This window comes from Anoplolepis gracilipes, chromosome 5, assembly GCF_047496725.1.
Source record: "Anoplolepis gracilipes chromosome 5, ASM4749672v1, whole genome shotgun sequence".
Classification (NCBI taxonomy): Eukaryota; Metazoa; Arthropoda; class Insecta; order Hymenoptera; family Formicidae; genus Anoplolepis; species Anoplolepis gracilipes.
Genome location: NC_132974.1, coordinates 5,930,588 through 5,957,610, shown reverse-complemented (window position 1 = coordinate 5,957,610; position 27,023 = coordinate 5,930,588). Strand labels below are relative to the sequence as shown.

General features: G+C 36.8%; 6 protein-coding genes across 14 annotated transcripts; 4 read left to right on the top strand and 2 right to left on the bottom strand.

Moving 5' to 3' along the window:
* Positions 1-151: 151 nt before the first annotated feature.
* LOC140665536 (RING finger protein 207) lies at positions 152-6,850 on the top strand. Of its 8 annotated transcripts, none has more exons than XM_072891754.1 (8): positions 158-365; positions 538-866; positions 1,316-1,464; positions 1,555-2,372; positions 2,794-3,141; positions 3,218-3,494; positions 3,613-4,002; positions 4,368-6,850. In XM_072891754.1, exons 2-8 carry the CDS (start codon positions 658-660, stop codon positions 4,970-4,972), a joined length of 2,796 nt encoding a protein of 931 aa, XP_072747855.1. In that variant the 5' UTR covers positions 158-365; positions 538-657; the 3' UTR covers positions 4,973-6,850. The 8 variants fall into 8 exon arrangements, 6 of the variants coding, with proteins under 6 accessions (XP_072747851.1, XP_072747855.1, XP_072747854.1 ...); XM_072891753.1 differs by having other exon boundaries at positions 158-388; XM_072891752.1 differs by having other exon boundaries at positions 160-866; positions 4,368-4,657; positions 4,748-6,850.
* Positions 6,721-10,038, bottom strand: Mtpap (mitochondrial poly(A) polymerase). 2 transcript variants are annotated; one of them, XM_072891766.1, is made up of 7 exons: positions 9,379-10,038; positions 8,720-9,150; positions 8,413-8,646; positions 8,125-8,339; positions 7,668-7,888; positions 7,080-7,597; positions 6,721-6,925 (listed from the first exon to the last, which is right to left on the bottom strand). In XM_072891766.1, the coding sequence occupies exons 1-7, from the start codon at positions 9,521-9,523 to the stop codon at positions 6,914-6,916; spliced, it is 1,776 nt and encodes a 591-aa protein (XP_072747867.1). In that variant the 5' UTR covers positions 9,524-10,038; the 3' UTR covers positions 6,721-6,913. The 2 variants fall into 2 exon arrangements, with proteins under 2 accessions (XP_072747867.1, XP_072747868.1); XM_072891767.1 differs by having other exon boundaries at positions 8,437-8,646.
* A 188-nt stretch (positions 10,039-10,226) lies between these two features.
* Positions 10,227-12,597, top strand: LOC140665553 (uncharacterized). Its single transcript, XM_072891794.1, has 4 exons — positions 10,227-10,436; positions 10,866-11,026; positions 11,119-11,317; positions 11,485-12,597. The coding sequence occupies exons 1-4, from the start codon at positions 10,359-10,361 to the stop codon at positions 11,524-11,526; spliced, it is 480 nt and encodes a 159-aa protein (XP_072747895.1). The 5' UTR covers positions 10,227-10,358; the 3' UTR covers positions 11,527-12,597.
* A 1,206-nt stretch (positions 12,598-13,803) lies between these two features.
* On the top strand, positions 13,804-14,972 carry LOC140665556 (cuticular protein 4). The gene is made up of 2 exons (XM_072891798.1): positions 13,804-14,152; positions 14,553-14,972. Exons 1-2 carry the CDS (start codon positions 14,141-14,143, stop codon positions 14,940-14,942), a joined length of 402 nt encoding a protein of 133 aa, XP_072747899.1. The 5' UTR covers positions 13,804-14,140; the 3' UTR covers positions 14,943-14,972.
* A 2,031-nt stretch (positions 14,973-17,003) lies between these two features.
* Positions 17,004-18,731, top strand: LOC140665547 (cuticular protein 3). Its single transcript, XM_072891788.1, has 2 exons — positions 17,004-17,056; positions 17,503-18,731. The coding sequence occupies exons 1-2, from the start codon at positions 17,045-17,047 to the stop codon at positions 18,337-18,339; spliced, it is 849 nt and encodes a 282-aa protein (XP_072747889.1). The 5' UTR covers positions 17,004-17,044; the 3' UTR covers positions 18,340-18,731.
* A 5,916-nt stretch (positions 18,732-24,647) lies between these two features.
* LOC140665546 (uncharacterized) lies at positions 24,648-26,543 on the bottom strand. Its single transcript, XM_072891787.1, has 2 exons — positions 26,411-26,543; positions 24,648-26,004 (listed from the first exon to the last, which is right to left on the bottom strand). The coding sequence occupies exons 1-2, from the start codon at positions 26,420-26,422 to the stop codon at positions 25,072-25,074; spliced, it is 945 nt and encodes a 314-aa protein (XP_072747888.1). The 5' UTR covers positions 26,423-26,543; the 3' UTR covers positions 24,648-25,071.
* Positions 26,544-27,023: the final 480 nt, after the last annotated feature.

Here is a 27,023-nt window from a genome sequence, read left to right as displayed (position 1 = left end):
ACGCAACGTGGGTGGTGCAGGCTACGAAACGGGGTAGAAGCGAGAAACGAGAGAGCGAGCAAGCCGGGTTGACCCGCTGTACGAATTTCTCTGTAGATACACACACACACACACACACACACACACGTAAGTATACACGTATTATATATATATATATATACACGCGTTGTGTATAATGTGTGTGTGTTATATGGGGGTGAGAAAAGGGTGGTAGGCGCTTCACGATGGTGACGTCAGTGCTCAGTAATCGTCAGTTGCGCAGAGACGCAAAGGCTGGTCGCTGTAAGCGCGCGCGCTACGTCAGAATGACAGGTCGAGCGAGCAGCAACTGATAAATCACCCTCTCTGGTCGGGGCTCTCTGCGGGTGAGCCAACGCGCCGTCTAGGGGTAAACATTATTCTAGATTCCATGTCCCGTTGTCCGCGATATTCACATCCATCGTCCCATCGTCGCGTGGACGGTGCTTGTCCATGTTGCCTCGCGGTAAGTTACGCGCGCGCAGCATCCCGATAAACCGCATCCGTTCTCTGCTGCAGAGGGGTACGCGAGCATGGGACAGGGAGCGGTGTCGTGAAGGAGGGCGGAAGGCGCGTGTCGTGGTCCGCGCGCGCCCGCGATTAACAGGCGCTCAGGGTGGCCGAGTGACGCCGACAACGATGGCTAGCTCGGGCTCGGCGGTCGGTGACGGGGTCGGCGACGACGGCACGACGGGCGTGCCGGGCGGCGGGCCCAGGAATCCCCTCACCTGCGGTATCTGCCACAACTACTACAACGAGCCCTGTCTGCTCTCCTGCTATCACACCTTCTGCGCACGTTGCATACACGGCCCGCACCTCGACGGAATGATCAAGTGTCCCATCTGCGGGTAGATAATGATTCGACGATTTGTGATTGAGATTGAGATTCACACGCGCGCACATATACACACGCACATACATATTGTTATTGGCTCAAATTGAAATTTCTCATTTATTTATAGTTGATTTATCATAAAAGTAAAAATATATTCATATCTTTTAATATTTTCTGAAGCAATGATACTTGGAAAATTCTTGTCAGTAACAAAAATGTTTCTACAATATACTTTTATGATTTATAATTATTAATTAATTTACATGTCAACGATAAAAAAGATTCATGTTTGCTCAAGATAATTCTCACGTTGTGCGATAAATTGAGTATCTTGTTTACGATTTATTAAATTTTTCCAACGAATATTCTTTTTATGTTATTACTATAATTGCATTCATGTATAATTAAAATATATAATAATTATTGCACGCAATTTTCTAATAATAATAATAATATACGCAGGCAACAAACGCAGTTAAAGGATGGAGCGCAGTTACCACCGCCCGATCAGCTGATACATCAATTGGTGGAATTGGCGAATTCTGAGAATCCACCGTGTGCCAATTGCGACAAGCGTGACAAGTCCACGATGTTCTTTTGCACAACGTGCGGTACGTTCTACAGAGTTATATATATTTTTTGTTAATATCGAATCGCACTAGATACGTAAAGAAAAAAAAAGATATTTCACGCGTTTACAGGACAGGCGCTTTGCACCCACTGCAGAGAGCACACCCATCGCGCCAAGATGTTCTCCACTCACGAGGTGGTACACATGAGCAAGTGCGCCAAGGATACTCAACGTCGTTGTCCGAGCCACGGAGAGCAGTATATAATGTACAGTCAGAGCGTCAAGTGCATGCTGTGCGCCACGTGTTTTCGCGACACGCCCGCGGACGCGCGGGTGCACTGCGTGGACATAGAGAGTGCCTGGCAGCAGGCTTCGAAGAAGATGGAACGCGCGGTGAATTCCATCTGCGAACTCCAGGCTGGCATCAGGGACGGCGTGCTGGCACTCAAGTCTCAGTTAGACGAGCTACGCCACAGCCTCGAGTCCGAGAAGCGCTCCTTGGGCGCGTTCTGTCAAGGTATGCAAGAGGCGATCACCAAGACGCACGCGTACGTGCTCGCGGAGCTGCAACGTCAGTTTGAAACCAAAGAGCGTATGGTGCGCGCGCAACTACTGTCATTGGGTAGTGCATTACCGGTGCTGCAGATGCACCTAATGCTGTGCACCGCGTTCACCAGCGGTGCGACCAAGTATCAGTTCCTTGAACTGGCTCATCCGATGCTAGAGCGACTGAGCCGCGTCGCCCAGCTTGGCCATCCATCGCGACCACCCCTGCTCGCCGCCCACATCAGGACGAATTACCGCGTCGACTTTGCCCGCGCCCTGCAGCCCTACATAGGGCAAACGCAGATCGCGAAAGCCGCTGCCACTACCGACTCCTTGTACGATCAAACACCAATTAGCGGTCACACGTTGGGCACACAGTCGATGGACTCGCAGATACTTCAGGTATGTACGAAAATATTTCGATTGCTGATGATTATGATGATTCTCATCGTGATCGCCTTTACTTTTGTATTACGAGTTTCCTTTTCGCTGCCATTCTCTCGCACATTCTTCTGTGTAAGTATTTTTTTTCGTTCACAGGACTTTAGTCGAGATGTACGATGTGTGGCTTATACTGATTGTGTATATGATGATAGCTGTGATAGTCAGAGAAAAAGAGAGTAGAGGAGTACTCCTTGTAGTATATCGATTGATATATCTTCAGCGAAATCGAGTTTCCCTTGCGGGATATGTTTATTGTTAGATTCTTAGATAGTTTATCATAGTCGATGACGAAAGTTACAGATCGCGAATGTAAGATCGCTATAACGTGTTATGCATATTAGCGTTATTTTCACATGTCAAGAATACATTTTCTCAACAGAGCAGCAAGACTGCTCAGAGGCTACCGTCGAAGGGTGGACCCATTGATGGCGGCCCATTCTCCAATCATTGTCGGACTTTCGATACCCAGTTGAAGGAATTGAGTCAACAACTGATGACAGTAAAGGAACGATTGGGTGAGCTACAGCGGGACGTCTCCGTCTTGAAGAGAGCAAATACTCCGCCGTTGGGTAACCGTTATGACCATGTGGCGAGAGATTGCCGTCTGTTAGAACAACAGTTAGAGCATCATCAGATAGAACTGGAGCGACTTAGAAATGTTTTTGACGCACTCTGGGAGGAGCAAGTGTGTAGGATTCACATAGAAAAGGAGATCTTTCACTCGCAGGTGCGTTCTTATTCTCATTAAGTTCTTCTTGCATCTCTTTCTTTTTATCTTTGTAACTTCTATATATTTTGTATAGATGAACGATATATTATCGTTGAGGAGCGAAGTGAAGAAATTGCAAGCACTTGCTCAGCATTTGGAGCCCTTCGTAAAATCGTTTTCCACGGGCATTGGTGCTGGAGAAGTGAGTCTGGCTGCAGCGGACGCCGCTGACAATCAGCATCTACAGGCTTTGCTAGATCATCTGGCACGCCTACAGATGCAGGAGCCGCCGCAACCTCAGGCACCGACGAAGGAACATCGTCATCCTCGTAGCACTGCCACGAGTGCCGACAACGCGCTATACATGAAGGGTGAGAGAAAGTATATCTCTTGTTTGATGTTTCTCAGATTGATAAAATAACAAAACCATCAAGCTAGATGTGTTACAAAATTTTAACATAAATCAGTCGCTAAATTTTTGTTTCGCAGAAGCAAAGGAAATCCCGACGCGATGCCGTACACCGTCCGGCGGCGTGGGCGCCGTATTGGACTCGAGCGGCAACATAGTCGTGTACGGGACGGCCAAGTCGACCGATCCAAAGAGGGGTGTGCTCAGTCAATTGATCGAGAAGGCCAGAACGCAGAAGGAAGATCGTAAGAAATCACCTGGCAGGGAAGACGGTCGCGATCGCAGTCAAAGTCGGCGCTCGCGTAAATCGCCCGACAGCACAAAACCTAAGACACCACCCGGACATTCGTCCGGTAGTAAGATGCGGTCGTTATATCGCTCTTTAAAAGGCAGTACGGGCGACACATCCGCCGAGGGGCTCGATCAGGCGGAGAGGTGTATCGATTCGCAGCAGCCGCAGTCTCACATCGGTAAGGACGAGAAAATCGCATTGAATTGTTTTGCAAACAAATACTGATACATTATGACACACAGGTCTTCCTTTGTAGTCCACTGGGAAATGGGAGGGGGGCGGGGGCGAAATATCGGGTTTTAGACTTAGAGGCGATATACGTCCGACAACCAAATACATAAAGTCGCTCGCCGTTCGCAGCACACAATATATATGTAAATATACATTAAGAGATAAGAGATATAAAACACCTGTCGCGCATTTTTCACAGAAATTATTAAGTGTCTCATCTCCGCCATCGAAGCGAAGTTTCATTGAATTATGTCAATGCCTCGGTCAAACAATTATCGAGATGGTCTTTTAAGAAAAAACACGTGCTTCCAGCAGGAGATGAAGGCGAGTATCAACGAATTTCGGAAGCCTCGAGCATGGGTGAGGCCAAAAAGCGCGTGCAGGCGCAGGTGCATGCGGTGCCGGCGGACGAGCAGATACCGCCAATTCCTGTCAGTGGCAAAGCCGGCAAGATCTATCCGGCTAGCGATTCCGAGGAGTTGTTCTACGCCGAAGGTGCGAAGGCGGCCAGTGAAGCGAGGAGACGTCGACGCGCCAGCTGCGACAGCCTAAGCACGACTGGTTCCGGGAACAGCAGGCGATCGAGTATCGCCGATGGGACGGTAGGTCAACAATCCATCGCGCAGGACCCCCGGAAAACCCTGGTCGTTTTGATCGGACCGACGTCACGGACGTCGTCGTCTCTCGTGCAGAAGCAGCGTTCCTGGGAGACCTTTCCGCGGCCAAAGAGCAAGCGCAGTGGCGAGGGTGCGGGAGCGGGGGCGTCGTCCCTAGGCCAGTTGAAGAAAGCGGACAGCTTCGAGGGTCACGAGGAGGCGGTGCGCACTTTGGTAGCGGCCGTGCAGGAGACGCGCTCCCAGCTACGACATCATCATCTGCATCATCACCGTTATCATCGTAAGAGCAAGACGAATTAATAAGACACTTTCCATCGTTTTCGATCCTTTTGTAGCTCCTTCTCCTCTTCGCGCGCAACAAAGTAATGTGAAGAGTTATTTGTCCGAGGATATCTCGAATAGATATCCGCGCGAGCCTAGATAAAGAAAAAATTATCGAAAGACTAAACACGCCGTGCCCCCACGTGGCTTAAGTATACTTGTTATTTATTAGCAACGGAACGCGTTTGTTGTGAGAGCCGATGATTGTCGGTTTTTCGAAAATTTTGGACATTCTACCGATATAATAATAATAATAATAATCATATAAAAATATATGAAAATACAATAATGAAAAAAAAATCTATTGCGCGATATATAAATGTCATAAGAAAAGAATAGCTGTTGAGAAGCACCTTCGAGACAAGTGCACTTTCGTCTTTATATTACTTTTCGAGAGACTGTCAAATTTCTTTCAGATCCCGACCAAATGCGTGAAGTATTTGTATTATTCCGAATTTTCGAGATTTATATTATGTGTGTGTCTCGCGTGTCAGAGTTGTACCGTGTGCGACGGCATATAGCTCTTGCGGACACCTTTTATAGAGATTTTAATTGCACTTGATGAAAAAGCGCCGAAGGTCAGTATCGCTGCCTATCTTGTAAATCAGATGTTAACGGAAAAAAAAACGAGAATACCATGTGTTATCCGCTACTCGTACTGTTGATCTGCGACTTGCCTGGGGCGGTTGATACGTAGAGCCTTGATTAGGGATAGCGAGGAAGAAAAAAAAGTTTTCGAATAAAAATGCGCGTATATAATGTACAATAATTGCAGAACCGCGGTTGACGTTGCAATTTAAATTATTTCTAATAAATAATATAATATTTATCATCTTTTTATCTTGACAGATATATTATTTCGGTTTATACGAAAAAATCCTGTATATCTTCATTTTTCCGTTAAAATTATGTATATCTATTTAATCATCTTACACGAGATTTTTTTTTATCTTAACGTCAACGGGTCGGATGCATAGTCCAGAAAAGTACGTCGCGCAATTCGATCGGTCGAATAAACGGTAATACTTATAGTTAGTATAAACAACACTGCCAATCTCACGATACGTTACGAATTTAATCGACGGTATTTGTTCGTGAAGAATAGCCTAATTCGAGCGCGTTTACTCGTAATCGCCAATCGCATTTTAAATTCAGATCGCCCTTCGATGGATACGTTGTCACGCGATCGCTTCACGATCATACGTTATCGATTGTCACATAACGATAATATTCACGATTACCTAAAGCGAAAGATATACGCAAAGTATAATCGGTGTTACGAGGAATCGGCTCTTCCTTGTGAAAGTCAATACGATCGTTAATCGTTGTTTCGAATTTAATCGAGAGCGAAAATTTATAATCTTCAGCGAGGATTATAATGAACGTTCTAATTATAGCGAATGTACACTATAAGCATGTATGAGAAATGTCGAGTTGCTGGTATAGTAAAATATATACAAGTTAATAAATATATCCTTGATTTATATACTGCATCTCTCTACGTATTATGTATGAAAGGGATGCATCATCTTTGTTTTAATTTTATAAATGCTCACGGTTATGATAGAGATATGATGCTCGATATGCTGAACTTTATCAGTTGTTGCATATAAAACTAAAACTTTGACAGATGAAACGCAGAAAAACATTTAGCCATAATATTTGAAAGTGTTCAAAATAACAGTTTTCTTAATAAATTAATCTGGTTAATTAATTGATAGTATATGTTACAGCTGACATGTATTCATTTACGATTCATGTATACTTGTATACAATTAATGTCAATATTTTATGTACATTTTTCTCCTATTTTCACAATGCACATAGTACAGTACATACAACCAGCTGCAACAAAAAGTCTTCTCTATTCTCTTCTTTTTTCTTCTCCCATAAAATGTCTCTGTTTTTCAGGCATTGTCACTAGATAATATCCTAAATCATTGATATAAAAAATTGTTGCAAAAAACATCTCATGTAGGTATATACATGTATGAGATGAAATGTGTATATATATATATATATATATATATATATATATATATATATATATATATATAAAACACTGCTATTTGTCTAAACATCATACCGTTTTTTTCTTCTTTGGCTGATTGATATCAACTTCGTTAACTTCAGAAATTTCATGGGAATAATCTTCCGAATAATCTGAGATGCTCTGTTCTTTTCTTTTGTTTCCGTCCACCATATCCATTATATCGTTTTCTTTCATGTTTAATAAAGCCATAAGGCCCCAATTGCTATTTCTGGATTTGTCAGTAGTCTCTAACATGTATACTGCATCGTGTGCCTTCTCCGTGATACGATTTAACTCGTAAATGTTTACGTTCTTGCATACGTTCAATGTCGTTTCCAGGGGATTGGTGATATGAAGCGCCGAACGTGATGGTTTTCGCACCGGCACTCCTTCACGAATACACATCCCTTGTGTATGAAAGTCGAACGTCGAAATATATTCAAAGAAACCATACAGCAGTGACTCTAGATTGTCCTGATTTGATTTATACTTGAACTCGGCCGGCAATTTTTCAAGATCCCGTAGGAAGGTGCAATCAATGCCAGTCTCTGTACAACGCATGTCATCGTGTGCTATAAAAAGAAATAGTTTGTCAACTGTATACACATACTGTACATACTATATATTGTGATTTTGTCTTACTTGCATATGTTTTCAATAGCTTTAAGGATGGCAATATGTCTTTCTGTTGTAAGTAGAAGAGCACCAATAATGAAAGAGAGAAATTTGTTATCCACTGTCCTGGTACATCAGACGTTATCTCCTGACTCTTTGCCCATTTTCGTATTACTGTAACAAGCGGTCTTACCCGCCAATCTATTTCTCCATATAAATATAACAATTCGGACATGTATACGGCAGTCCTAAGAGAGAGATGGCATTGATAATATTTATAGCAGTTTTACATATATATACATAATTTATATAAAAAATATACTTTATATATATATATATATATATATATATATATATATATATATATATAAAATAAATATCCTAGAAATATATATAAAAAATATCTATATATATAAAATAAAAATATATATATATATATATATATATATCTCTGTAGATCAGATTTAAATATAATTTAGCTTACATGTTTGTTGTAGTTAAATCACATTCAATATTCGTGTATTCGTAATGAAATTTAATAATAGGGACTCTAGCTTCTAGGATCTTTCGTACATTATGAACTCCAGAGATGAAATGTTGCATAACACTAGCAAGTATTCGCATAAACTCTTTTGTTTCATGCCTTTCGCTAAGTTTCATAGGTTTTGTATGAAATACCAATCTACTCGCAGATTTGTTCTATGTAAACGTTACATCTCATTATTATTATTTAATATTAAAATTATAAAAATATAAATGAATTAAATATTACTTTTATATATGTATATATATTTACTTCCTCAATATTATCGGAAACGAGAACTAAATCAAGATCACATCTTTTTCTCCCAAACCCATTCAAAGAGGAACCAAATGGTAAAACTTTTGTATTTTGAAATAATCTAGAAAAATATTGCTCCAAGTGATGAGCAGTGTGAAATCTCAGTCTTGTTTCTAAATCGCTCAGTTTTAATATCTCATACAGCTTTATTATTTGCCCTGATACCTATAAATTAAAAATATCAGTTTTATATAATGCTAAAATATAACATGACATAGATATGATATTACTGTCTTACCGATTTTGCATTCTGTAAAAATTTTAAAATATCCTTTTCAGTAGGGTATGTACAACCATTTTCTGTAGACAAGATTATCTTTTTCTGATTATTTTTCTTATGACGTAATTGTCCTTTGCGAAACCAAAACACTGACGACTTTACAGGAGTGATTAAATCTCCATCCATAAAGGAAGCAGATGAGATAATTTCATTTACTGATACTATATTTTTAAATTCAACCAAAATATGATTATGTTGCTTGTCTTTTTTATAATGGTGCATACTTAAAATATTTCCAAATTGAGCACAATAATTCTGGAGATCATCTTGTGAATTCAATGAGTATACCTGTACCAAAATACTTCGACATGCCTGATCTCTTCTGTTGGCAATTGCAGTTTCAAACGTATTGCTTTTAACATTTGATGACTCTGTTTTCTTTTCTGAGCCTGCAAAATCACCGAATCAACAATACAGATTATATCATCATGTGAATAGATGTAAGTAGTTACGATATGAAAGAAAACACTTTATTAACATCGGAAGATTAAGTCACGCATTATATTCGAGAAATAATTATGATAAGATTAACATCAATTTTTACAAAAAAAGAGATTACAGTTTAAATTATTTCATCTTATAGGTTATATGCTAAAATTGTGTCATTTTTTACTTACTTTTTCTAATCTTTTCCTGCATCATAGTTGACGATAGTAAAGTGCGTTCGCGGGTTTTTAATCTCACCGTAACCGTCGCGAATTTATAATAATAGTGACTTAATAAAAAAAGAGAATTTAAATTAGCACGATTGAAGAGCGCCATTTTTAAATAAGCGCCTGTAAGCAGCACGTGTCACAGGTTTATCGTGTGCACACAAGATGACCATATATTCTTTTTGAAAATATGCACGTTTCTTTCGTCTTTCATGTTATATGTCAATTCTACTTAATTCTTATTTTTTTATTGGGTTTACTTTTTCTAATTATGTAATTTTATTTGCATTTAAAATTTGCGACTACATATATGATTCGCGGTATTTTATGTTAAATTGTATCAAGCCGGCCATCAGAGAGCACGAGACACAAAAGAGCAGTTTAGTTTACCCTCTTCAAAATTATGTATATTTTCGCAAAGCGCGCGATATTTGAAATGGAATTTTAATTACGTATATAAAGAGGCGAATGTAAAAGTGGTCGATTGACAATCTGCAGGTTCCGTGATCCATTTATTTAATCATGAATTATATAAAATAATTTGGATATTAATTAGTTTGCAGCTTTTTACACGCAATTTTTTGAACTTGATTTTTTTAGCGAATTGCAGAATTTAATAAGGCTTGAAGCATATAATGAGCGTATTTATATGATTATGTAACACATATATATTAAAAATAAAAGACCATATGTAAAAAAATATTTATTAAAAATCTCTCTGAATATTCAACTTATAAAAATTGTTAGTCGAAAGATCGTAGCACAAAATGCCTGTCAATAAATTTCTTGCGACGCACTGACACTGACAATGAACTGACGCATACATTCGATCGGCGGCGATAAGGGGACGGCCCGATAAGGACGGCCGACACTGAATGGCACGTCTTGTGTGAGATGTTCGCGACTTCTTCTTCTTCTGGCACGACGAGGAAGCGTTCGCGAGCATGTCGAAATTGGGGACGTACGAGCTCACGCATCCGGAGTCGTTGTCAGAGCATCAACTCCGCGAGATCTTGAAGAACGTAAGTAATCGCGTAGGTTAAATGTGTTTACAAACTCTTTTCTCGACCGTCTTTATAATACTTGTCTATTTTTCATTTGATATCCATTGATCTGCTTTTATTAAAGTTAGTAAGAATAGATGTAGTAGTACTTCTCACACAAGTTATTCAATAAATATTTTTGGTAAATAATGAATATAGGTTAAACCAGGAAGGTTATAAATACACTTTATATATTAATTATAGAAATAAAATAAATAATTTTTTTTAAGAATAAAAAATATTTTAATAATAAAAAAAGGATTGTGATCAAATTTGCATTAGGCGTATTCCCAATTAATTCTCCTTCATTATTTACATTGCGATAACTATTTTTATAGAAAAGAACTATTGTTATTATTGATTATTTGAATTTTAGGTGTATCTTAATTACATCTTCTTTTTTCATAGAGTTGCATTGAGATCCTTAATTTTGAGAAACTATATAAAAGCGAATTATTAGAGATATATAAACGAGTTGCTATGCCTTTACCTCAGCGACAATGTGGAAATGCTAAGAAATTGGATGCAGAGGTAAATGTGGTACCGGAAAAATCTGCTACAGCAATAAGGTAGATTCTTTTTAAAGAACAAAATATCTGTTAACAAAGTATATATTTAATTACTAAGTACTATGTTAATTTTTAATTTGTATTTTTTTCAGTAATAATGACATGCATAGTTTAAGTGCAGACTTAAACAATGGAAATAAAAGGACATGTCAATTATCTCAAACGGACAAATTAAAGCATCCTGTTAATGATTCAAAATCAATGCATAAGAAAATTCGATTATGTTCTACATCAAAAGTAGAGACTATCTGCAATGGAATTAGCAAACGTAGATATGATGAACAAAACGAGGTATATGATTTTCTGTAACTCTTACAATAATTCTAAATGTATGATTCTAAATATGATTTTAATTTCAATTTTAATTTTACTTTGAAAAATCATAATTTATTCAATAAGATTTTGGTAGATAATAATTTTTTAAATATATAAATAACAATGGTACTGAAATCTTTCAGGAATTATTAATGAAAAAACGTCAGAAGATTACATGGCCATAGATGACTATAGAAAATATAATTCGTTTTCTTTTATTTGTTACTAGAAATTAAATTTTAAATAGCTGTATGTAGAATTCTATGAGGAATGCATGAGGAAAAGTGTATGTATGATGGTAAATCTAGCTAGCTATGTTTAAATATTCACTAGTACTCCAGTACTGGAAATCTATATTATACTGGTTATAAACTATATTTTCAATATTGGCAGTGAATGTTGGAACGCAGCCGTTGTTTATAAAATATTCTTGTAAAGAATTTTTTATTATATTGAATCATGATAATTCGAATGATAGAGATATTAATCTTATTGATAATTTATCGCATTTTTTAATTACTTAATATTTTAATAACTTTAAATGTTATTGTGATTTTGCAAAGAGTGACATTATGCGTATGTGTATAATGTGCACATACATTCAGACAGATATACATGAACAAATAGCTAATAGGATTGATTTTCCTGTGTTTTACATTTATGAAACTTATAACAGATATTCTACATTTATACAATTTTTATGAAGGAAATTGAATCATTTTTTATGACATATTATAGTATTATATATAGATTTGGCAGCTGACAATAGATGCCAATATTAACATACATGTTTGATAATTATATATTTGCACCATTATACTGATTGTGATTCTTTACAATTCGAGCAATTAGACAAATTGTGTACGTACGTTATACAAATTTTGAATTAAACATTGAATCAACAGTATTTCGAGATAAACAAAGTGACAGAGATTTTTGTATTAGTTAAGGTGATTTTATTTTCTTGCAATATAGATAAATAGTGTATATATTAAATAATGATAAGCTTACTGATAAAAAGTATTTGTAATATATAAGATTGATTGCTTATATACATCATATATATTTACACTATGGTGGACACATCGTCATTTGTAAATTTGCAAAATTTATTATTAAATTGACTGATGTTTGTGCTACGTAAATCTGTACATCTGATATTTCTATGTGAATGCGCGAATATGTGACCCGTTTGTTTGTATCAGTAAACAATACATTAATTGCTTCACATTAAATAAATGATTTATAGAAATGACGCTCTGTATTATATGTTTGATGTATCTTTTTATTCAGCTATTATGTATTATGTACATCACGTCGTCGGTTATTATGTAAATCTGTGCCTATATTCTTTTCCGCAAGATGCAACAGGAAGGATGAGAGAAGAAGCACTACGCAACGTTATAGCGTTACGTAAGCAAGCGAGTTTGCGGACTTGTTTCACGGTCACGATCGGCGCTCGTCTCCCGTTAATTATACATACCGAATGACTCATCTCTGTTTATGAAGGAAGAAGAGACAGAGATGATTCACGATCTTAATGAATCCGCATTTATCTGTCATCAAGAATCGATATATTTTTATGATGCAGGGAAAGAATTTGAAAGAGGAAGAGAAATTCCAGAATTTACAGAAATCTTGAAATAATGAATTTTTTATAAATTTTGTAAATATCTATTTTTCTTTTTAAATCTTTGTATATGATTCGTACAGGGAGCGATAAATTAATAAAAAAGAAAGAATGGATCTTTTATATTCGAACTTTAGCATAAATTTTGTCGAGCTACATATCACAGAATAATTACGAGTTGCATGAAGGAGAGATTTTCAATTCTATCAATGACAAGTAAAAACGATGATAATAATTGTATCACTTTTGTGTAAAAGTATATGATATAATATTATCGTGATCATTTTTACTTACCGTTAATAGAACTAGACATTTTTTTTCGTGCAATTCGAAATTATTCTGTGACATGCAAGTTTAAAAACGAAATACGCGACATACCGTTTCAAAAAAAGAATGAATCATTCTCACACATTTGATATTCTCAGTTCGTCACATTCCTACGACGGAAGCATTATATTTATGACTGGTATCAAAACCGCTGGAATTACGCAAAGGTGAAAGCACCGGCACTTCATAGCAGAATTATTCGTCTCTTTACGCCTTATATTACAGATATTTTCGTAATCTTAAAAGAACATTCAATGCTGCTAAATCATACGTGTCTTTTTTTTATTTTTGAAATTAATTCTTGAAAGCCTCGCTGAAGTTGATCTCGCCGCATCAACTTGTAATCATATCGCATTAAAATTTACAATGTTATAAAACTGGTTTCTTACGTACGATTTTTAAGGTATGCCCGTATTTCTATATCATTATAAGTTTCGAAAGGCAATTTTACGGGACGAATAAGATTTATTTATCTGCTAATAGAGCGTTTATGCTATCAGATTCCGTAGCAATGATTACGTGATAATTTCACGATCTTGTAAATGCGAGAATCATGATTAAACGATCACGTGAGAAATAAACCAATAAATATATGTATATATTTCAGCGTTTGCAACTTTCTTCGTCGTCGATGCGCATAATCGGAGAATCGTAAAATCGAGAGCGAAAGACTTTCTGTCATCATATCACGTACTAAACTACTTTGTAGGCTGTTTGCGATACAACGAGAGATGCCGACGACCACCCCGATGATCCTATAAATACGTTTGTCATCGCCCAACTAAAAGTCAGTCTTGTTCGCGACACGTTTATTGATCTATAAAATCAGGACGAACGAAAAAATGACTTGCAAGGTATGCTAAATTACAATGATATAAATTTATACTTGATCGATTTAAAAGTTTTTAGAATATTTTCCAAGCAACTTTTAAGAAACGCGTTATAACTGTAAAATAAAAATTATGTAATCTGTTGATTTCACTTTGACATAATGCATGCAATCAACAATAAAATATACAAGTGTGATAATTAAGAAAAAATTTATAATAAAATAATATAAAAATTTATTCTAAATTATTTTTGGAAATAATGATAAATTCTTTTCTTCAATTATAAAATATTTTATAATATAAAAAATGATGGCAGATATCAAAGAAAGGAATAGAGATCTATCACTATCTCCAAAGATAATTTAGTGTAAATTTATATTACACTTTGTTAAATATTAACATATTATGTATTACTGTATTATAGTCAGTAATTATCCTAAGTGCGGTGCTAGCGGTATGTAGAAGCGCAGCTGTCCCAGCACCAGCTCTTCCAGTCGTTCCAGCTGCCCCAGCTGCAGCTCTTCCAATCGCCAAGCTTGAAATCGACAACGCAAGTTTCGATCCTTATCCTCAGTACTCTTATGCCTACGACGTCCAAGATACGCTAACTGGTGATGCAAAAAGCCAGCATGAAAGCAGGAACGGTGACGTTGTCAGTGGCAGCTACTCCCTCCTGGAAGCCGATGGTACAAGACGAATCGTCGAGTATACCGCCGACCCGGTGAACGGATTCAACGCCATAGTTCGTCGAGAACCTGTAGCGGTGGTGAAACCCGTTAATGTTGTACCTCAGCCACTCGTTTATCACCCTTGATGGACATCTCTACAATATTATAATGTCATACGAACACTAGTCACATTATGTAAAAAAATAAAAAAATTGTTAATGTTTTAAAAATTGTTAACTGATTTTTATTAAAGATATTTTACAAACTGTATACGAGCGTGAATTAGTTTTGTTCTCTGAATAACTGAATCTCATCTTACATTTTTATTTTCTCACACTATTTGCGCGTAAAATTTGCCTTTTTTTAATAACAAACATTTTTTTCGTTCAGTGTGAATAAGTGTTATAAATTCATAAATTATTACGCGAATATGATAAATTATGTAACGACACATAAGTGTGAATTAAATTTCGGGCCACAAAATAATTTGCATAAATATAAAAGGTTTAGTAATTATATGTAGGTATATTAATTTAATATTATTAAAATTATATATAAAATTTGAAAAAATTTAATAAAAAGTTTATATATGATACATTATAATACTTTGTCCTTTTTTATACTTCACAAAAATTTTAAAAATATAGCATCTTTTTAAAGATGTTATATTTTTCAAAAATTCCTACATCCTTATTGAGAATTGATAACACATTATGCTTTTCTCAACTTGAATAATTTTGTATCATACATATCGTCGATAGATGATATTAAAATATGAAAAAATAGATTCTTATGTGAAAAAAATACAAACAATTTCTAATATGTTACATATAACTTTTTCACTAACATTATTTTAAATCGATTAATTGAATAGAATATATACATATATATGTATATTGCTTTCAAAGTTAAATATTTCAATATAGCAAATATACTAACAATAAGCCAAATATAATATAAATCAAATATAATACAAATATAATATAATACAAGCAAATATAAGATTGATGAAATTTTTTGTCCAACGTTGCATTTTCCAAATAACACCGAAGTTAAAAAATTTGGAACTTATATATAGGAACTTGAAAAATCTTCACATCCATAAATTTTAAATTAAAATGTTTATAAGGTTTTTAACATAAGCTACATACGTATACATGTATTGCTGTGGAAAATAGCAGAGCAATAACGGTTAACGATTACGTCTGATCATTAACGCAATAGTACGCATTTAATTGATGTTGGCAGACTCATCGTCATTCCCGCTATGAATGTATAATAGAATTCGATCGATTGTGCAGAATACGCGTCTTCGTGCTTTCGTTGGACGACCTTGATTGACCGCTCGTATTCGACATGTATTGGCACACGACACGCGTGCATGCGTGCGTAGCGTACGATTACATGAGTATTTCGGTTATCAATTGTCCCCTTGGGTTCAGATTAACATTAAGCAACGCATTCTTCTTTAAATGCAGAGTGGCTACCAATTTTAATGAATATTTTAAATTAATAAATATTTTAATGTAAATATTAATATTTTTTTAAATATATACTATATGTTTTTAAAATATTAATATTTACATTATATATACAAATGTTAATATTTTTTTAAATATATTAATTATTAATATTTTTATGCATTATATATAGAAAAGAAACTTATTTACATATTAATTTAATATTATAGGAATCCTTTGTTGTATTTTTAAATTGCAGTGATATTTCTCCGTCGAAATGTCACACTTGACATTTCATGTACTTTCATTTCGAGTTATAATATTTCTTTATTATTTCTCTTATAGATATGTCTTCGTGAATTTCGTACATCTCATTGTCAGTTAGGATGAAGCAGGACGAAAGCATTCGATGTGCTGGGACACGCGATTTCGTCGAACGACCTCGCGACTTCGGGCTATTGGCATCCAAGTCGCGTGTATGCATGGGTGACGACAATGTGAAGAAACATATAAGTTTCGTACATACAATAGCAGATCAAACATTGGTACAACATAGCGGACTCCTTATACATCGCAATGATTGTCACGGAGGTCACCGCACGGTCCCCGAGAAGAAGACATAGAAAAAAAGAAAGAAACGGAGACAGAGAATGATTAGGTGGGGCACGAGTGACATCGGCTACAAGGAGCATCATCGTCGTCGCGGATGACACGAACGACAGCGTATAAAAGTACGAACGATCTTATCCCAGAGTATCAGTCTTCTGACGATCCTCCCGCGAACAAACATGGCTGGCACGGTAAGGGAAGTTGGAGAACTTATCTAAAATTCTTATCTTTATATCAATTCTATCCAGATACGTTCAATTATTCCATTGAAATATTACAATATCGTATAATGTGTGAAAAAACACTTAGTTCATTAGAACGACTTTCTGCAGACAAAGTAACATTTTGTTTTATAAATACTTAAAAATAATATGAAAAATCTAATATAATTCGATAAATAAAATGTAGCTCACAAACTCCAGAAGTTTATAAAATTAATAGAGAATTTTGAATTTATATAAATCATTGCTTTTTCAATTGTATAATTAAGTGGGTTCATCCTCTGCAGAAAGACATCCATTACATCTTATATCACATTAACAGTACAACCCCCTCCGTTCTCAAAATTATTAATGGAGAACTTTATAAGTTCGACGAAGCAATCAAAATGTCATTGATGACCGTCGGTGAATTACAGCTCTTCTTATTCCTGGGACTGACGGCGCTCGCTCGAGGGGCGGTGGTACCCGCCGTGCTACCAGCTGCAGCACCCTTAGCGAAGCTAGAGGAGTTCGACGCGGCGCCCCAGTACAGTTTCGCGTATGACGTGCAGGACGCGGTGACCGGCGACTCCAAGGCTCAATACGAGACCCGTAACGGTGATATCGTGCGGGGCAGTTACAGCCTGATCGAGGCTGATGGTACGCGTCGCATCGTCGAGTACATCGCGGATCCGATTAACGGTTTCAACGCGATCGTCAGCAGAGAGCCGGTGATCGCCGCTATCGCGGCGCCTGTCAGACCGGCCACGTTGACACCAATCGCCCCGGCATTCGGACCAGCCGCCCTGACACCGATCGCCCCGGCGCCGATTGCCCCGGCGCCGTCGATTCCCGCCAGCGGACCCGACTCCGACGTCGAGGTGGTCGAGGCTCGATCGTCGGGTTTTGAATCGTCGAGAACGACGACGCGCGAGCAGGAGACTCAGCGTCAGTTGCAGTTCCAGCGACTGCAGGAGCAACAACGTCAACAGCAGGAGCAGCAGCTGCAGGAGCAACAAAGGCGGTCCTCGAGATTGCAGATCCAGCAGCAGGAACAACGGCAGCAGGACCGCCGACAACAGACCACCGCACCTAAACAGATCATTGCTGGTCAGGAACAGCCTACAGCGAGCGCCAGATTCATCGGCCTTCCGGCCAGGGCGATAGCCTCTTATCCGACTTACCCCTATAGCGTCGCGTACACCTCGCAGTATGCAGCCTACCCTGCACCCCTCACTGGTCTCGCTTACAAACCCGCTGCCGCATTAGCTTAAATTCTATTCGCGTGCGTCTCGTTATTTTTACCCCAGTTATAGACGATAAAACTGCAATAAAAATGTTTATCATGAGTTATTTAAAAATGTATTGATTTCTTTTTTCCTCGGTACATTAGAAATTGATTATGTTTATTTTTATTGTCGAGAGTGCGCGAAATGATGGTGATAAAAAAAGTTATACTCCGTTCGATTACGTCATTGCTCGTGTCAATCGCGTGGGTGCGCGCAACAAGTAAAAGCTGACGAGCTCTGGACGTGCGTCGATCAATGTCACCGGTGTCGCGGATCAATCGATCGCGAGCTGGTTGTCACGTCGACGTTCGCAGGTTCGATCCATCGCGCGTATAGTTACGTAAGTAACGGGCCCCAGGCCCCGGGTCCGTTGTTACGCGCGCCGGGTCCTGGATTTCTGTCGTGTTTACGCAAGAAACGTAGACACACGTAACACGACCTTCGATTACGCGCAACGCATTTAATTTCTAGCAGTATGAAAAAAAGCTGATTGTTATAATCGTTAACCATTAATAGTCATCATAATTGATGACACTTATTGACGTCTTTATTGGACGTCTTTATTGTATGTCTCTTGATGAGTAGCTTGTAACATAAAATCTCTGACTTTTTTTTTATAATGCACTATTGTATGCCATCGCGTGTCAAATTTTTTTTGGAATATTCTTATACGCAATCATGATATATCATTAAAATTATATTAATTATTGAACGAAAATGTTTAAAGTGAGTTGGATCGAAAGTAAAATTAAATTTCGGGAAATATTTACAGATTTTGAAATAAAATACAAATTCTTTTGGTATTGTAAAAGACATCTTTTGTATTGTATGTTTTATGTTGAAACACAAACATACCGATAAATAGAATTCTTTAAGTAACTTGAAAAAATGTATATCTTTCGAATAATCCATATTTCTTCACAAAGGAAGTAGTAAAGCTCAACGCGAGTCAGACGCGCAAGTAGTTGCAATCATTGTGCGTTCAAACGTCTGATCAGTGAATGGCATGTACTACTATAATAGTTTTTCTAATAAAACTTTGATATGATAAGTAAAAAATGTACTTTATACAATTAATTAATTGTAATATTTAATTATACATTGTATCCAATATTTTCTTATTATTTAATCCACAATTAATTAATCTATACTTTATTTACAATAAAAACAGAAAAATTATGGAACAGAGAATTTATTATATATAATAATTAATTTTATATGTATTATATAATAATTATTTTTTATACTAATTATTAAATGATAATTAGTATAATAAATAAGTAGAAAATTCATTGTTAGTCGCTCATGAGAGAAGAGGACAATAAGTTGTCAATTATAAATTGCATCAGAATATTTTTTATACGAAAAAACTCTTTTTAAGTAGTAGTAGAGTATTTTACTTTGCACTCTTCTTTACATATTTATTTTTATCTGTTTCAAAATTTACATTCACATACGTAGACAAAAAAAAAAGATTAATAATTTAAAACAAGATTCAGCTGATGCTAAATTAATTAAATTCGAATGTTTATCGCGAGAGATTATGTAAGCTATTATTCGCGTGCGAAGACAAACTCTCTCTTGTAGGAAAGAGCGACACATATACATAATTCGGATTATACCTGCGAGAAAAGCGCGACGTTGTTCTCGCGACATGTTGAAGCGGAATGCAGCTAACGAAAAGATCGCTGTCGGTGAAACGAAGAAAGGAGACGAGAACGAGAGTGGTTTGCGTGCGCGAATCGACTTTCACCGAACAGAAAACGCGACTGCAGCCGCGGCCGTCAAAGAACCGCGCCCAATGTCACTATGCGGCACCTCGTAATCGCGCCCGTATTACGTGCGCACGAAAGACCGGTTCACTTTTGGCAAAGAAAAAGAGAGAGAGAGAGAGAGAGAGAGACCGGTTCGGAATCTGAGCGAGCAAAATTACCGCAGGTTAAACGCACAATTTTTTTGTCGATTTGATTGTAATATTTGACCTCTGGCCGCTTTCCTGTCGGACATTTTTGCAGAAAACTGGCTGGTAAAATGTTCGGATTTTTTTAAATTATATTATTATAATACTTTATTTTTGTTTGTGTTTTTTTTCTAATAATAATAATTTAAGTGGAAAATCAGATTAATGTGAAAAAAAAGAAAAAGCCATATTAGCAAATCTTATCTTTTTCTCGGTTGTCTAAATTTATTGTAAGACGTAATTGTGTGTATGATTGTGCAAAATCGTGAAATTGCGTCGTTATTAGTGGCTGTTATTCAATTTGCAAAGGATGCACGTAGCATTTGCGCTAACTGCAGCAACATCGTGACCGGAGTACATTTAATTTGAATTGAATTAAATCAGCAGAATATGTTGCATGTTCATTCAGTGTCTATCTCAGTCTATCTTTGTATTAATTAAGAATTTAATTAAAAATTTAACATATAAAAGACCACGTATGTTAATAATTACTAACAAATTGTTTTATTAAATTCACAATCATCTTACATCTAATTAAATTAATAATTAAATGCAGAAAATATTATTTTCTTATAATGCCTTTACCTGAAAATATGCAATTTTATATTATAATGCTCATTACAGTTAATTAAAAATTTACGTCTGAAGTGATTTATCCGCAATGAGTCACAAGTCGAATCGAAGCGGATACAATGTACTGTCTGCTTTAAGCGGATGTCTTCGACGAATGAAAGATGTATATATATGTAAGCGTCCCTCGGCGGTATACACTCGCCGATTAAGGTTATGCATTTTTTTATCATTTAGCCACGCTTGTGCAAATCAAGGCTACTGACGAAAGTAAAAAAAAAAGGGGTCGAGTGCATATTGCACGCATTTAATGCATATCGAATGTTCCCCAAATGCATTGTAAAGTTATCGTTGTCAGTCGATCTTCTTACTTCCCATAAATCATTGTCGAGATGCCGACTTGGGTGCGAGCTCTCCGCAAGTAACACATTTAATGTAAAAAATCTCTCTTTGATTTTATCATTTTTCATCGATGCACTGCGCAAAGTTAAAAGTATAAACGTGTATAAACGAAACAAATGCAAATGAACCAAATGCCCGTCAAGGTAGTCTGCCAATCGTTAATGTACCCTGTCGGACAAAAATGATATAAAAATGAAAGAACAGAGAGAATTAAAGAAAGTATGTCATGTACTTATAAAAAAAAAGTACAAAGGGAAATATATCATTGTTGATAAATTATTACTAGCTATAATTTTATCAATGTGATCATTTACAAAGTTAATATATACAATATTTTATTCATAAAAAATCGCATTACGTTATTATGTTGTTTAATTTTCATATAATATTTTATCATTATCGCATATTTATTTTAAAAATTGCCACGCGTAGTGCGTATGTTGCACTCTTTCCGCACGTGTGAATAATTTGGATCGACTTATAATGAGCTTATCCTCGTATATGGGATAAAAAACTACTGTGCTAACGAGGAGTCGTGAAGATCATATGAGATATGAGGTGAGAGCAAGATCGGCTTAATAAATATTAATTGAAAACCATAATATATCGTCATGAAGGAAAGTTTATACGCGATATATATGACACGATCGCGCCCTCGAATTTGCATTTCTAATTGCCGGTTTTGACAGTAACATTTACCTTTGGTTACAGTTTAATTTATTTATGTATCTCTGATTACAATAGCAAAGAAAATAATTAATAAATCTCTTTTGTAAATTAGAACATTATGTGTATAATATATATTGTTTTCTTTTTCTCTCTCTCTTTCTTTATAATATAATTTATTTAGAATTCATTTATTTAGAATTATGAACATCCACTATAATAAATCGGAGATTAGAAAATAAAAAAGCATACAAATACGGATAGAAACGAGAGAGCTCGGTTCTCCAAATTTCAGCCTTGAAAAATTAATGGGCCCTGCAGTGTCTAACAGATAAAACGGTTCCGATATTATTAATAAATACTAGCAGGGCATCGTGATATAGTAATAATGTAATGGAAAGTGTGAAGAATGAGATAACCTTGGGACCAAGGCCGTTATTGTCAAGGATGGATATTGTTTCGCCGTATCGATCATTTTTACGGAATCGCCGCGCCGGTCGAGTACAACACGTGCTCGTGCTTCCCGAAAAGCGCGAGCAATCCGCCCTGTTATGCAACGAAACGCAATTTAAATCGAGGCCTGGAATTTGGACGCCTTTCTCCCATGGCAAATGGGCCGCGTGCAAACGAGCGAGCTCGAATTCGGTGGCACGCACATGTAATTCTTCTTCCTCTATACGTTTTTTTCTCACGTGCCGTGTCTTGCGCGCGAGTCTTGCGAGATGCTGTTCCGGCGCGATTAGGGAATCGTGATTCAGCAACACATAATAGATATTATCTAATTGTAAGCCTCAACTTTAAGATTTTATCTAACAGGACTTTAATTAGCATATAATTTTAAGAATCAATAATCGATTTTTTAAAAATTTAATTAAGAGAAAAAATAATATATCTCTCAATGACAAGAAAAAAGAAATAAAACACAAAATTAATGAAACAAAATAAATATTTTTGTAATATACATAAAATAAGTATTTTATATTTTGTAATATATATATATATATATATATATATATATATTGTATTATATTACTTTAATAATGAATATTTTAATTATTATATATAAGTATATTATATATATGAAAAGAAAAGAATTTTTAATATTAATTAGATCGAATAAAATCATGTTTCCGGATATTTATGATAAGTATCCAAAATACTAATTATGAGAATTAATAGAGCGAGTGAAAAATTATTCGGCAGAATGTTTGCTCCAATTACATCAGAATGAGTCGAATTAACTCGATTCCACGCACTGCGCGCAAGTCATTATCGGTCTGCAGAAACACATCGATGTTATTTCATTGTCGTGCCCGTGATTCTTAAACGATGCAATGGTGCAATCGGTCAATCGAGACTGGCGAACAAAAGTGGAGCTTGGTCGCGATCCTTGCGCGGCCGCGGGGAGGTGTTCGAGAAAGGACGAGCGAAAAGCGGAGAAAGTGGGTCAATTCTGGCAAACGCCAGAAATAACATTACGCGAAAACGCCGCAGTATTACGCACGAAAGTTTACCCCATACATGAAGGACGTACGTGCGGGACCGTCCAGGACCAAGAAATTTACTTGGCATATTATACAACACTTAGAAATCGTAAAAATTGTTTTACGAAAATCTGGTAAACAATACAATAAAGTAAAATACTTAAGAATACTTGGAAAATAATTGACAAAGATGTAATTTTGCATTCAGATTAAATAACGTTATGTCATTGAAAATTAGAACAGATGATGATTAGATGAAATGTTAATAAATTGCGTTTAAACGCAAAAAACGCGACGTATGATCCCGATTTTCAGGTAGTAACTTGCGAAAATTGTGCGAATATGACACACGTGTAGAAACAATGAAATAGATTCGGCACAAATAGTGAGCAGTTTCAACATCGCGCGACGTGAATTTATATTAGCATGACGACACAGAACAATAGTTGCAATCGCGAACTAGAATGTCGCATATACCTATGACGCACTATGATGATTAACACATCATGTGTGGTAATCGCTCGATATCTAGTTTTTTTTACTATAATCATTCCTTTTATGTGTTCGTCTTTCTTTTCTCAGAAATCTGAAATACGTTTATAGAAACGAAAGATGTTTAACAATAAGTTAAATTTCTTTGATTGATATGCTACCATTTTCTCGAATCAAATGAATCAAATACAGAACGTTTCATGTAAAAAACACAAAGCTATCCGGTTTTTTAATTTTATAATTTCTAAAATATTATATTTAATCACTATATGTGATAATTTATAATGTATTGAGATAAATGACATAAATTTTTTAAAATCAGCATTATTGGAGAGATTTATTTATAATAATCAGATAAATGCAATAAAAATTTAATTAATAAAGTAAAATTAATTAAGTCTTTCGAAAATGTCAAAATCATATGAATATCAGATTAAAAGGTGCTCAACATTTCTCATCAATTATATAATCTTGTTACTGTATCTTTAAAAAAATGTATTTACTTTATTTTCAATTAAACAATATTATTTATTTTTACATATTCATTATAATTTTAAATCTCGCACAAACTTTATTGAAATTTAATGTCACTTTTTTAGATATTGAAAATCAGTTTTTTTTAATGCAAATAATATAATATTTTTCTTTCTATTGTTTATTTTTTCTCTTTATTTTGATTTTTCTTTTTTTTTTAATTGCTGATTATAATAATATATTTGTTATTACAAAAAGTACAATTTGCCGCCTTATGTTAAGAATGAATCCATAGATTATGTTTCTTTCCATATTCTGTTAATTCTTTACAAAAATTCGCAATGCCAGTATTACACACACAATCTGGTATACATATATATTATATCCGTGAGTGAACATCACATATTCTATATAAAAATGTCAAGTATTCGGCACATATGTTCTTCCACATATATTATATGTGTATTATATACACATGTAATATATACATATTATAGCATATTATAGTATTAGGAGAGCGGGTTGATGAGATCTAGCGTAAGTGAGTATAGTCCTCCAATACATATATATAATTCCTTTTAATCAGTCACACAGAAAAAAGACATACATGGTATAAAAATAAATAAGTTCGGCCTAAGTCGACAACGTGAGCTGGCGCGATCAACGCGATTAGTGGATGTAGGACGCGGGGGCGGCATAAGAGATGGCAGCTGGTGCGGCAATCTTAGCGTAGGGAGCTGCGAGGGGTGCGGCGTGTGCGGCGTACGCGAGGGGTGCGGCGTGTGCGGCGTACGCGAGGGGTGCGGACTGTGCGGCGTACGCGAGGGGTGCGGAGTGCGCGGCGTACGCGATGGGTGCGGAGTGCGCGGCGTACGCGAGGGGTGTGGAGTGCGCGGCGTAGGCGAGGGGGGCAGCGTGCGCGATAGCGGGGGCAGCAATCTTAGCTACGGGGGCAGCGTAAGAGATGGGGGCGGCCAATTTGGCTACTGGAGCGGAGTAAGCGAGAGAAGGAGCGGAGTAAGCGAGAGAAGGAGCGGAGTAAGCGAGAGAAGGAGCGGAGTAAGCGAGAGGGGCTGCCAGTTTGGCAACTGGGGCGGCATAGGCGAGGGGAGCGGCATGAGCCAGAGGGGCAGCAATTTTGGCGACGGGGGCGGCATAGGCGAGGGGAGCGTGTGCCACGGGGGCGGCGATTTTAGCTACAGGGGCGGCGTAGGCGAGGGGTGCGGCGGCAACCGGGGCGACAGCTTTGACGGCGACTGTGGCAGGTTCCTTGCGGACTACGGCGTTGAAACCGTTGACTGGGTCAGCGGTGTAGTCGACGGTGCGCCTGGTGCCGTCGGCCTCCAGAAGAGAGTAGCTGCCCTGGACGAGGTCGCCGTCACGGGTCTCGTGCTGGCTCTTGGCGTCACCGGTCAGAGTGTCGTGCACGTCGTACGCGTAGCTGTACTGGGGATGCGGGTCATAGTCCGCTTCGATGGTCTTAGCCACTACGGCCTTGGCGACGGGAGCTACGGCAACCGGGGCTGCGGCGTAAGCGACTTGGGCAGCGGGAGCGAGGATACCGGCATTGGCAGCGGCCACAAGAGCGGCAAAAGCGATAAACTGCAAAAGATTATGAGGTAAGATTATTTTTTCAGTTTTTTTTTTTTTTACGTAATTCGCATTCCTTTTAATTGAGCTGCTGAAAAATTGTTTTATCCGTATATTTTTCATATTAAATGACAAATGCGTTGTATTCTCGAAACACATAAATATAGCTCTACAAAATAGCGAAAGAAACCTAATTAATTTTTTAAATCATTAGATACCGATTCCGGTTTAGAAAAAAACTTCGAAATATAGATTTGCGCGAGATTTAATTGATCGAATTTTTCACTCATGAGTTTTACTTTTTTTGAAAACCAATTTCAATGGTGAATTTCTTTGAAACACTTTACGCGAAGTCCGAGTCCAAGACTTCAAATACAAAACTGACAGACTCGTGAGATCCTCGTGATCCTTTACCTACCTTGAACGCCATTGTTCGTAGATTTGGATTTGGTTGGTTTGGATCGACCAAAGCGAGACTGATGATGTGCAGTGTTGATCACAGCCGCTTTATATACCCGATGGCCTGAACCACCACCGTATGGACCCCCACCGACGATCCCCGTGCCAGACTTTGAAAGTTCGTCGACGGTCGACCGCACTTGAACTTGGCCAGCACTTACGACGGCGCACCCTCGCTCCCGATCCATATATATCACAAACACTTGGAGCAATCTATCGAGCAATCTATCGAACAATTTTTTCAGCGGAAACAGTGAGAGTAATTTGACTTTAATATAGCAATAACTACAGTAAGTATGTGTGGTGCCAGCTTTTTTTATTTCAAGAAATAAGACATCTCTTGAATAAAAAACTGATAAAGTGCAATATTTTTAAAAAATATATCAATTCTATAAAACATACTAAAATGCATAGATTTCAATTTTACACAATAAACAATATAATGAACAATGTTAATAAATATTTTTTAATATTTAGATTCTTCTCCTTCTCTTTAAAAATTTAAATATTATTATTATATTATTAGAGTAATAAAATCTTGTTCTCAAATAGTAAAAAATAATAAAAAGATA

What these genes read in the sequence shown, in the direction of transcription:
- LOC140665553 (XM_072891794.1), top strand. Translation starts at nt 10,359, where the DNA reads ATGTCGAAATTGGGGACGTACGAGCTCACGCATCCGGAGTCGTTGTCA. An exon ending in TCCGCGAGATCTTGAAGAAC is followed by an intron (nt 10,437 to 10,865) that starts GTAAGTAATCGC and finishes CTTTTTTCATAG; the next exon opens with AGTTGCATTGAGATCCTTAA. An exon ending in AAATCTGCTACAGCAATAAG is followed by an intron (nt 11,027 to 11,118) that starts GTAGATTCTTTT and finishes TATTTTTTTCAG; the next exon opens with TAATAATGACATGCATAGTT.
- LOC140665536 (XM_072891750.1), top strand. Translation starts at nt 472, where the DNA reads ATGTTGCCTCGCGGTAAGTTACGCGCGCGCAGCATCCCGATAAACCGC. An exon ending in ATCAAGTGTCCCATCTGCGG is followed by an intron (nt 867 to 1,315) that starts GTAGATAATGAT and finishes TAATATACGCAG; the next exon opens with GCAACAAACGCAGTTAAAGG. An exon ending in AGGAGATCTTTCACTCGCAG is followed by an intron (nt 3,142 to 3,217) that starts GTGCGTTCTTAT and finishes TATTTTGTATAG; the next exon opens with ATGAACGATATATTATCGTT.
- Mtpap (XM_072891766.1), bottom strand. Translation starts at nt 9,523, where the DNA reads ATGGCGCTCTTCAATCGTGCTAATTTAAATTCTCTTTTTTTATTAAGT. An exon ending in ATATATATACATATATAAAA is followed by an intron (nt 8,340 to 8,412) that starts GTAATATTTAAT and finishes ACGTTTACATAG; the next exon opens with AACAAATCTGCGAGTAGATT. An exon ending in GATTTAACTACAACAAACAT is followed by an intron (nt 7,889 to 8,124) that starts GTAAGCTAAATT and finishes TCTCTCTCTTAG; the next exon opens with GACTGCCGTATACATGTCCG.